Source organism: Eptatretus burgeri, chromosome 4, assembly GCF_056783735.1.
Source record: "Eptatretus burgeri isolate ZD-2024b chromosome 4, Ebu_testis_v1, whole genome shotgun sequence".
NCBI classification, from domain to species: Eukaryota; Metazoa; Chordata; class Myxini; order Myxiniformes; family Myxinidae; genus Eptatretus; species Eptatretus burgeri.
The window spans coordinates 38,238,355-38,250,854 of NC_140964.1; the positions used below are offsets into that span (position 1 = coordinate 38,238,355).

Genomic DNA, 12,500 nt, shown 5'->3' on the forward strand with positions numbered 1-12,500 from the left:
TGACAACCTGCAGTTCCATTGCATTTTCTGAGGAAACTTTACTTCCGACTCTGTCGAATACTTTGATTAAACTTGTGTATAACCACAGAGCAGTGGTATGTGTGTTAAAGGTCCACGTGCATACCAAGTGTGCGGGTAATGAGGTGGAGTTGATCGAGTTCAGAGCATCCAGGCCAAAGCGCTTGACCTGACAGCATCTCAGCGAAGACGCAGCCAATGGCCCACACATCCACTGGCGGCCCGTATTGCGCATCTCCAACAAGCAGTTCAGGAGCACGGTACCAACGTGTGGCCACATATTCTGTGTAGTTATCACCTGGCCGAGCTGTGCATGAACATCCATCGTTCAGACACCATCAAGTCTGTGATTGCCAATTTCATTCAAGACCATCGATTTATTACCCCATGCGTGCGAAGCAAAATGTGGGGTTAAGCAATTGATTCACTCTGTCTGTCTGTCTGCCTCCAGACGTCAGTCTATGATCGAAGAACTACTTCATTTCAATTGAATTTTCTATTTTAAATACTGCAGAATACAAATCAAAACACGAATCGGAACACGAATGTGCAGTATGGCAGTATTTTGGCTCTGAATTTGGCAAATTGTACAAAATGTCATCCCGATTGTGCGTGCACAGACAGAAAGGATAAGGTAATTTTTTTTAGTTAGTCTGCCTGTCCAGCAGTCAAACAAAATATTAATTATTGCAAACAGGAAACTTACTGTTTTTAGGGGCATCATGAAGGACACAAACACCAGGCACAAATAACGTGGTGAAAAAGGCACTGCAGCAATGGCGGTAAACTTTAAAACTTTTGTTTGATTTCATTTCAATTAAGGTATATACGTGAACACTGTAGAACACAAATCTCCTTATTGGCACTTTCAAAAACCTTCCGTTTAGCAATACTTGGACAAAATAGTTATGCTGTCTCATGGCCCGAGGGCAGAGTAACTGTGAGATTTAGCATTCATAGAATCTCATGGCCTGAGGGTAGAGTAACTGTGAGATTCAGCATTCATAGAATCTCATGGCCTGAGGGTAGAGTAACTGTGAGATTTAGCATTCATAGAATCTCATGGCCTGAGGGCAGAGTAACTGTGAGATTTAGCATTCATAGAATCTCATGGCCTGAGGGTAGAGTAACTGTGAGATTCAGCATTCATAGAATCTCATGGCCTGAGGGCAGAGTAACTGTGAGATTTAGCATTCATAGAATCTCATGGCCTGAGGGTAGAGTAACTGTGAGATTCAGCATTCATAGAATCTCATGGCCTGAGGGCAGAGTAACTGTGAGATTTAGCATTCATGGGATCTCATGCCCCGAGGGCAGAGTAACTGTGAGATTAAGCATTCATAGAATCTCATGGCCTGAGGGTAGAGTAACTGTGAGATTTAGCATTCATAGAATCTCATGGCCTGAGGGTAGAGTAACTGTGAGATTCAGCATTCATGGAATCTCATGCCCTGAGGGCAGAGTAACTGTGAGATTTAGCATTCATAGAATCTCATGCCCTGAGGGTAGAGTAACTGTGAGATTCAGCATTTATGGAATCTCATGCCCTGAGGGTAGAGTAACTATGAGATTCAGTATTCATGGAATCTCATGCCCTGAGGGTAGAGTAACTGTGAGATTTAGCATTCATGGAATCTCATGCCCTGAGGGTAGAGTAACTGTGAGATTCAGCATTTATGGAATCTCATGCCCCGAGGGTAGAGTAACTATGAGATTCAACATTCATGATTTCTCATGCCCTAAGGGCAGAGTAACTATGACATTCAGTGTTCATGCTTTCTCATGCCCTGAGGACAGAGTAACTATGAGATTCAGTGTTCACACAAATATGGCGGCACACAATGCTGTGTGTTCAGTACAAAATGCAAAGCAACAGTTGAAAAGACCCTTCCCATGTCCTAAATGCCTGAACAGCAAACCAAAACCCCCAGACAACCCAGGAAGATTGTTGTGAAATGAAGGAACATTGTTGATGCCTTACTGAGGATGCGAGCAAAGCCAAAGTCGCACAGTTTGATCACCCCACGCTTGGTCACGAGAATGTTTTCAGGTTTCACGTCCCGATGAATACACTGCGGACAGGGGCGACACGAAGAAAAGCACGTCGTATTTCCTTGAGAAATAGAGTTAAAGGTCTCGCACGTTTCGCAACGTCATACCAAATCCCACGAGGAAAGGTCAACTCACACGGGCGCAATGACACCTTTCCTCCAATGCCAAGCATGGAGGGATCGAAGCCAATGATAACTTTCATTTCATGTTATTTTATTCAGATAATACATGTAATCACAGTTCACGTCTCATCAGAATTGCTGTTCGTTCATCTATTAATCACGTTCAGATTGCCATGGTCAAGGTGGTGGTGCGTATCTGTGTGTGCGTGTGTATCGCTCATTCTCATCTCCATATTCGGGTTTCAGAAGGTGGAACAGAGTCCTTCCAGGAACAGAGTCCTTCCAGGACTCGAAGTATCCACCTCCGTTTTGGTGAAGGATCTTGGTTCATGGACCAAGCTGTGAAGTTTTCTGGTTTTCAGAGTTTTGTTCCGAGGGCTCTTTTTAGGATCATTACTGAGCTCCGAACAGCTTCTAACTGTAGTTCGTTTGTGGTAATGTTCCCAGGGATGGTGTTTAAGATATCCTCCTCCTTTATCATTTCCATTGTTCTACTCATCACTGGTTCAATTCCAGCACTTCCAAGATATTTTGACTTCATTCTTGAGATCCTGGAATTTTGTCATTTTATTAATGTCTGCATTATTTAGTCCAAAAATCACTGGTTAGTGAAACCTCAATTAGCAATGTTTTCTTTTCCTTTTTGTGTCTGAATACAAAAAGTACTGTGTGTGTGTGTGTGTGTGTGTGTGTGTGTGTGTGTGTGTGTGTGTGTGTGTGTGTGTGTGTGTGTGCATACGCTCGTGCTGTGAACGTACATTGCGCCGATGACAATAGGCAATGCCTTGAAGGATCTGCCAAGTGTACTTCTTCACCTGCATCTCAGCAACGCTGTAAGGCAGGTGAGGATGTTACAATCAAAATGATAATGCTTACCTTAAATATAAAGCAAGCTTGTAAGCACAGTGTTCCTTTTCGATATCACATAAACTGGCACAAATAATTCGCTTTCTGGATTGTTTGGTTGAGTGGTGAGTGACAACTTCGTCGGTTGGTTTGCCCACCATTTGTCCTCAAGACTATATTTGTCAAATTTCAAGATCCACCAATGCATTGTACAAGTTTAACGTCCGAAATCATCATATTAGCATCAAATTCTCATGTGCCATAAACATTTAGCTGAAAATGATTGACGTCTGGAATAAGGTCCGATTTTACAACTTGAAATAAAGAAACCCATTTAATGCTGTAGATCCTCTGCATGTTCTCCAAAGACGTGCAAGAGGTAAATCTGTTGAAACTACATTCACAATAAAAGTTAATGAGGCATCCTCTGGATGGATGACTCTGTTGTTACGGCAACCGAATGCGAACTATAAGGCTCTCAAAGCGTGTGCCAGCCGAAAGGGCTCTCCATGACACGTGGCATGCTTTGCATTGCGTCCACAAAACAAGAAGACCATAACCATTTCCTTTTAGTAGCTTGTTGAACATCAGTTGCAAGGCTTAAGGCTTCATGCTGCGGTGTAAGACAATGGTGTGATGCAATTTAATTAATGTGCCGTTGCCCTGTTTAGCTCCTTTCCTTGTCACTGGTACGGCATCTTATGCCACCCTAAATTGATGCTGTATGATGATGTATAATCTTTTACAAATTACTGGGGACATTGTACACCAACCATCCATCCATCCATTGGGACCAGACTCTGTGCAGAGTGTTGGTGCTGCATATGCAGTCTCCTTGGCTATCGGGTACAATCCTGGACAGGTCGCCACTCCGACACAGGATACCGGCAAGATGGTACTCATTTTGCCGACCTCAGAAGGATGACAGGCTGAGTCAACCCCACCCGGTATTAAATGAACAGCCAAGGGGGATTTTAACTCAAGATCCGAGGATCCCAAGCCCACCACCCTGACCATTAAGCCAACACCAGACATGCACACCAACACTTTTACACAACCTCTCGGGTAGATAATACCCTCAACCTCTTATCGACTGTGCAGTACCCGCAGGGGTGCCTCTCCAACTCATGCAGGAGCGTGCGATCACAGAACTCGAACACGAGGTGCAGACGACGCCTCCTTCGGAACACCTCAAGCAGGTTCACCAAGTTTGGGTGCTTTAGAGTCTGTCAACAAAAAAACAAGAGGTGCTGAAGATCAAATTGCATGGCAAAACATGCTGTGATGTAAAATCAGTGACCAAGGTTGAAAAATCTGAGCTGAGAAGTTTAAGGCCATTCAGACGACTTGCAAAACTTTACAAATTAGAACGACACTCGGTAAAGGCTTACTTCCACGAGAATAAAGTTTACATTTTGTATCCCACTGATAGGCTGCATCCACATCCAGACCTGAAGCAATATCTAATCGGCTTGTTCTTGTGACCTACCCAACTCATCCACCTAGTTTTGTCATAACCCGTGCACAATGTTTTGAAATACGATGATATACATCATTTTGACCCTTTCTCTTAATGGTGTAGATTGTACAATCACTTTAAAAAACAATTCAAGTTTCCGGCTCTTCACCAAAATGTAATCAATTCGGCCTTGTTACATACCCAAACTATCCACCAAGTTTCGTTCGAAATCTGTGCATAACGTTTTGAGATATCGTGCTATATTTCATCTACGACCCTTTCTGATCTAAATGGTGAAGAATCACTTAAAAATTCTTGTATCACATTCCGGATCAGGATCTTCACCAACATTTAGTCAATTCGTCCTTGTCACACACCTAAGTGATCCACCAAGTTTCTTCCAAATTCATCTGTAACTTTTCTGCTCACAGACAAACAAACAGAGGTGAAACCATAACCTCCGTCCACACCTTAGGTGTCGGAGGTAAAAATCAAAATAGTGAAGACCATGTGAATTACCTGAAAAATGAAGGTCACTCACTCTACATTGCAAGTCAACAAAACATCTTTTGTTTTTCAGAAATTAAAAAAAAAAATAAAAAATCTTCCAATGGAGGAAGTAGTGTACTCAAGAAAATATTTCAAGAAGCAGGTAATGAAGAGTGATGGAAGGTTACCTCCATTAAGTCGACGACTGTATATCAATATACAGGCTGTTTCAAAAGTTTGGAATCACTGGAATTATTTTTAATTTCTTCCATTATCGTTTTTAAGACGATGCCTTAGAGATTGATAGGATGTCGTGGACCGATAGAGTGGCCACCCGCATTGTCTATATTTAACACAAGTAGTTTGTACCACGAGACCACGTACTACTGAAAAACTAAAGAATGAAATAAAAATCGAATGTCCTAAAATTGATGTCAAAAATTAAGAAACGTTCAAAGTAAACTAAATACAATAATTGATTTGCATATGCATGTCAGTGACTCACAATTTGATCAATTATGATGATGAAGTCGTAAAATAAATATCCCTAAGATTCCGGACTTTGAAACAGCCTGCGCGCATCATACCTCCGTGATTCCGAGTTACTTTGCAGAATATAACATTACCTTCGGACAGATGTCACGGACCACGCAACGAGAGGATTATGGCCGAGTTGCACTGTAGGCCTGGTCAATTCACTTGGCCAATCAGTTTATAAAGCTTGAATGCAGTTTGGAGTTACACTTGTTTGGATTGGCATTTATCACCAATCAAGCAAGGCCTGAGTCGATTGTAAATTATATACACAATGGAGGTCTTGTGTCGGCAACTTCGTAAACTTTTAAGACAGTCCAATAAAAATAAAATGCAGCAGAATGTTTGTCTTTGGGCTTGTTTAACTGGTCCACACAAACTGACAGGGGGGGCTTAGGGGTAGCGTAGTTGCTTCCGAGTCGCCCCAGACTGGGTCCAAATCTCAACGGGAATGTGTGCTGTTGCTCTGCAAGCAGGGTGTCATGGATGATGCCACCATCCATTTGGGGGGGGGGGGCTTTAAACTCACTGTCTTGACTATTAGCATTCATTTGTGAATGGGAAAGATCTCATGATGCCTTTTGATGAATGTCGGCCATTATGTGCCGATGCTTTTGCCAAATTCTGAATTCCTCATTTCTCGTGGGTCTGTAGCATTATTTGTCCTTGGTCGTTACAGATTTTCTGTGCCATTCAGGATCACTTAATCACTTTGATGCCATCTTTTCAAAGAGCTGTTCAGTCACCAATTGGTGAACATATACCGTCGTCACCACTATCCTCTTTGCTATGAGATTTTCACTAGCTCTGTCAGGTTAAATGAGGTCTTTTGACAACCATCTCTTCCCGTCGTCCCTGGCCTTTTCAATTTTCATTCACCACTCCAATTTGTCAGCTCAATGATACTTGAGCTTACACTGTACGTCTACCACCTGTGGAACACGTTCCGTAACTAATGCAATGGCCTCTCTAAAAATACTCATTGGAGTGGCCAACCAAGACCCCATACCAATACCTATTTGGCTTCAGCAAGAGCTCATGTTATTCATGCCTTTGTGCTCTTCTTTGCCCATATTTGAAAAGTCAGCCGTTTTGCTTCCATGAGAGTTGTGTTAGACGAAACGCTATTCACACATTCATCACGAGTTATTAATCTCAACCCTGTAATGACCCAGAGATAAATGGTCAGATCAGATGCCGCAACTTTTGTGGTGAATTTTCTTTCTCCAGTGCCCTTTACATGGATCTCCTTCAAGTGAATTTGCGTTTGGATGATCTAAAAAAAACAAAAAATGGCGAGGAAGATTATTTGGTTTGATCAGCTGCACAAAACGAATGCATCAGACATGGAATAAGGATGTTAGGAGAAATAAAATGGAGGAAAATAAACAACCAACAAGCAGGCAATGTCAAAGCACCAGGGTCAGCGCAAGTAAACGAGCGATAATAAAGGGAGGGTCGTAAAGCTGCCATACTGGGCGCTGTGCTTATCTGAAGGGCAAACAGTCGCGCCAGGCAACTCAAGCCCGTGTCAAAAACGCCAACACTACTCGCACAAAGCACTAAATTGTGTGGCTTCCAGGGGCCCAGGCAGCCCTGCAGCCAACATTCACAAACAATGGGTGCACATGAATCGGACCGAGATCATTTGTCGGTGTTGCCTTGTTTCGATCGCAAGAGCCATGGACTGGGCTATACAATCCTGAAATGGTGAGCCAATGTGCACGCGGCATTCCGTCCGTTTGCAAACTCCATGCTCACCAAATGGTCTTTTTTCTTGGGATGGGATGGTGGAGGGCTTCATGCAAAGCTCACGAGGATGATGGATGTTGCGAGTTTTATTGTCGACATTATTTCAAGTGAAGGAGGATTTTTGAGGGTCGCCAAAATAACAGCCATCATCTTGGAAGGACTCCATGCGGAAGTGATGCACAGGCATTGAACATTGCTTTCAAGACAGAAAATGTTTTTCAAAGATATTTACGTGGAACACAATTGTTTTGAGCTGCGTTTACCCAGTCAGTGAAACATTCTCGTCAACACAAGCAAATTCAGGACAGTGTTGATACGAGGGAGAGGGAGGGGATGTGGAGTAACAGCAGCATCCCCATTACAATACAAATGCTAAACACACACACACACACACACACACACACACACACACACACACACACACACACACACACACACACACACACACACACACACACACACACACACACACACACACACACACACACACACACACACACACACACACACACACACACACACATCTCCTCTGCTGAGTCGTAAATGAGGGAGACAGCATCAGCAGTGAATGAGCAATGAAGCAGCCAACCATCAGGACAATCCAAGGGGGCATTCAAAGGGTTATGGCATGCAGATACGAACAATAGTCGAGGACACAGCAACGTTTTTGTATAATTTTCAATGTGTAACACACACACACACACACACACACACACACACACACACACACACACACACACACACACACACACACACACACACACACACACACACACACACACACAAGCTCTTTCTAACCACTGATTCACTGACTGACTGATACTAAAGATCGGTGTCTTCCGGGTGACGTAGAAATCTGAAACCTTGCGTGCTGATGAACATCGAAGTTGGGACACGGAGAAAAACAATAATCACAGACTCGTCAGACAACATCCCTCAATGAAAATATAACTAAATTTAAAAAAGAATGGAAAACATCCAGGCAAGCGATCCAGGACAATGGCGAAGCATGGTAATTTTGTGTGCCGACGGACATCTAAGTCGATACACTGGAAAAAAAAAAATCACAGAATCGTCGGACATCTGCAAATGAAAATATATATATATATATATATATATATATATATATATATATATATATATAAATGAAAATAAATAAATGAAATGCAGTTGAGTGACCCGAGACAATGGGGACGCATGGTTTATATGCTTACACAATGTGTAAACATACCCCGCTAGTATGCAATAAAGATCTTTATAACCACTGACTGACTTATATTAAAGATTGGTACCTTCTGGGTGATGTAGAATGCTGAAATTTTTCGTGTTGATGGACATCGAAACCGGTACACCGGGGAAAAAAAAATCACAGAATCGTTGGAAAACATCCATAAATGAAAACATAAATAAATGAAAAAAAATGCAGGTGAGTGATCCGAGACAATGGGGAAGCACGGTTAAAAATGATAGTCCCATATAAGTGTTTGAAGCAGTGTGTGTGTGTGTGTGTTTATATATATATATATATATATATATATATATATATATATATATATATATATATATATATATATATATATATATATATATATATATATATACTTAGTTATCATTTGCAGAATTCAGGAAAAACTTGGCATTTCCTGGATGACTGAGACGAGTGTGAGATGAGTGCAAAAAAAAAAAGGTTGGAGTATCTCCTTCAAATAATTTTGTGAGCATTTCCCATAGTAATTACTTTGCTTTTTATTATTTTTGGGGGGTGTGGGGGGGGGTGGTGGTGGTGAGGGTGAGGGTGTTGGAGCCAACAGGATGATGAAGAAGTAACATACTTACTTTTTTGCTGAAATAAGTTTGTATATTGTAGCCTGGGTTCGATTCCCAACCTGACAACAAACTGTCTGAATGGTGCCTTGCAGGCAGGTCATTGAATCACAAAGTGTGCCGTCCCCTGGACCGACGTTGAAGACCAGATTTTGGGTCGCTGATGACTTCGCGTGATTCGAAGGTTGTAAACACATTAATAACACTGGGCTGCATTTGAAATATTTTTTTCAGAGGTCAAGGTTTTCTCAACGGTTGTCATATGTTTTTTGCATGCTGAATTCAGAAATGTATCTAATTTCCCTCAATCAGGTCAAGTTTTTATGCTCTCTCAATTTAAAGGAAAAAAATAATCAAAATTTTTGTTTTTTTAATTAGCATTTTTTTATTCAAAATCAGACTTACATTGACAGAAAATGTACAAACTATACATATAATGACACACAAGTACACTTAATGTGGAAGAAAGTGCCTTCTCAATTACTTTCATTTCAATTTCAGAAACATATAGATAAATCTTTGTTTCTGGCAACACCCAACTTCAGCCTCTCCAACAGTCGCTGTTTTCCTTCGTCTTTTTAATGTTGAATTTCACATTAACGGTACTTGTGCGTTATTTTATATATAGTTTGTACATTTTCTGTCAATGTAAGTCTGATTTTGAATTTTAAAAAATGCTAATTAAAAAAACAAAAATTTTGATTATTTTTTTTCCTTAAAATTTAGATAGCATAAAAATTTGACCTGATTGAGTCAAATGAGATACATTTCTAAATTCAGCATGCAAAAAGCATACAATAACCGTTGAGAAAACCTCGACCTCTGAAATGACGCAATCGTTGGGCAATTATTTTCTTACATTTGAAACTCAAAATATGCTAAAATTAACTTTTAAGTCAAAACTTTTGTCAGTGATCGAAAAACAGTCCGGAAGTTACCGAGGATGCTATGACGTCACGTTCTCCGAAAGCTTCATGAACATTCGGAAACAGCGCGTAAACAATGGCGAGATGCGAATCAGAGAGCGATTTCAGCGGCAATGAAATTGAGTGTTTTCATTCCGATATTGCCGAGGACGAGTCGGAGGATGATGAGAATTTATACGATGGAGTTTCTGGCCCTGAGCCATATAAATTTGAGCCACTTGCAAGTGCAAGAAAACGGCCTATTTCGTGTACAAGTGGCAGGACTAACTGCCCGCTCAGGGAGGACGGAAACCTCCCGTGGAGCAGAAGGGCGAAAGCTCGCTTGATCTTGATTTTCAGTACGAATACAGACCGTGAAAGCGTGGCCTCGCGATCCTTTTGACTTTTTTGGGTTTTAAGCAAGAGGTGTCAGAAAAGTTACCACAGGGATAACTGGCTTGTGGCGGCCAAGCGTCAATAGCGACTTCGCTTTTTGATCCTTCGATGTTGGCTCTTCCTATCATTGTGAAGCAGAATTCGCCAAGCGTTGGATTGTTCACCCACTAACAGGGAACGCTCGCAAGAATAAGGTAAGTTTGGTGCAATTTGAGCTTTTATTCATCGAGTTATGAATGTTTCAAGTTGAGGGCGCCTGGCGCGAATGGCCGCGGGCGCCTTGGCTAGATTTAGGCCGCGGGGCTTTTTCCACAAAGATGAAGTTTAAAAATCATTTTTCATCCCAATAAAGGTTATCATCACATGCCTGACTTGTTAAGCTGTTGGATTATGTAAAGATTGTTCGTGGATGGCTGAATATTACGGTTTTATGACTTTGACAAAATAATTTTAAATAATGCCGTGAATTCCTGTAGTGAATTGAGATTTTGCTTCGATCGACGTTGCGGGTTCATTTTAAAGTCAATTCAAATTCTGTTTTCGCTTTTTGCAGTCGCTTAGGATGCTTAATACTCGGTAGTTCTGAAGTTTGTAAAATTCCGATATTTTATAAGGTTTATGTTCGATGGTGCGCAGGGCCTAGGGCGCCTTGACTAGATGTTAGGCCGCAGCGCTTTTTCCACAAAGATATTGTTTAAAAGTTTAAAAGGCAGGGAAAATTCGCCCGTTTTGTTTGTACAAATCTTATCCACTGCCAGCGAATGTTTGATTCCTTCAGGAATCCGTGGGAGCGATTACCCGTTTTCCAGCCATTTTCGCAAAACATGACGACACACGTACGAGGCATGATGTACAAATATACAAATAACTTTGTTCTACAATAATTCAAAATAAAAAAGGACAATATAGACAGTTGCAAGCTCAAAAAAGGGAAAGAACGGCTCGCTCAACTGGACACTTCTTCAATTAAAGAGTGAGCTTCCGCTTTGTTTTGGAGAACATGACGTCACCATCCATATATGGCACGCGGCTGTTTTTGCAACAGCCTCGAGAAATAACAACTTCGGAGTTAAATTTCATCAATTTTCCCAATAGTTAGGCAACCACAATCGTTTCCATCGAACTATGTAATGCACATATAATCATATTGATAAATTTTCAGAACATGTTTGGTGACCCGCAACCTGCTCTTTAAGCTGCTTGTTGGAGATTAAAGATCCCACGGTGTTATTTATAGAGTACTAAACAACTTATTGCTGGGACCCTGAACAAATTACAAATTCCTGCTCTGAATTCCGCTGAGAAGGTAAAAGCAAACCACCCAGTGTAATCTTTGCTGTGGGGCTGTTTTAGCAGCATTGAAGAGAGACAGAGAGACAGAGACAGAGACAGAGACAGAGACAGAGACAGAGACAGAGACAGAGACAGAGACAGAGACAGAGACAGAGACAGAGACAGAGACAGAGAGACAGAGAGAGAGACAGAGAGAGAGACAGAGAGAGAGAGAGAGAGAGAGAGAGAGAGAGAGAGAGAGAGAGAGAGAGAGAGAGAGAGAGAGAGAGAGAGAAAGAGAGAAAGAGAGAAAGAGAGACAGACACAGACACAGACAGACACAGACAGAGAGAAGTTGGAGGAATCGAAGTTGGGAGAGAAGGATGAAGGACAAGTAGAACACATTTGGAGGGATGGAGGGAATTGGGGATGGGTGGTGGGAGGTTTGATGTGGGGAGGTGGGGGAGGAGACAGCGTGGTGGAAGGTTGGATCTAAGAATATGCACAAACACACATTTACAGCAGCAAGCATCAAATACCAACCTTGTAATTAAATCCTGGCCATCAAGGTGTTTCTATTTTTCCTGTCTACAGGTGTTTGTCCAATTAACTTCTCCAATTCTGCTACTCTTCTCATCACATCAAACAGTTTGCTGTGCTATCTGGGTATAAAGACAAGTACCGTATATCACATTCATCATAGAGGTCTTGTTTCACTTCTCATCCTTTGTCCTCTGCTTCCAACACAATCCGCCATATTGATATCACCAATACCTGGATGCCCCTTCAAGGAGTTTGAGCCAGACAAGATGAACTGAAATCATTCACACC

General features: G+C 41.6%; 1 protein-coding gene across 3 annotated transcripts in view; it reads right to left on the minus strand.

Moving 5' to 3' along the window:
• The window catches only part of LOC147027838 (cyclin-dependent kinase-like 1), a 21,242-nt gene that overhangs the window by 3,414 nt on the left and 5,328 nt on the right, over positions 1-12,500 (minus strand). For all 3 annotated transcript variants that reach the window (XM_085877495.1, XM_085877493.1, XM_085877494.1), the window contains exons 2-5: positions 4,143-4,264; positions 2,951-3,023; positions 2,000-2,090; positions 125-325 (exon numbers count right to left, since the gene is read on the minus strand). In XM_085877495.1, coding sequence (XP_085733621.1) covers positions 125-325; positions 2,000-2,090; positions 2,951-3,023; positions 4,143-4,264 — 487 coding nt within the window. The remainder of the gene's footprint in view (positions 1-124; positions 326-1,999; positions 2,091-2,950; positions 3,024-4,142; positions 4,265-12,500) is intronic.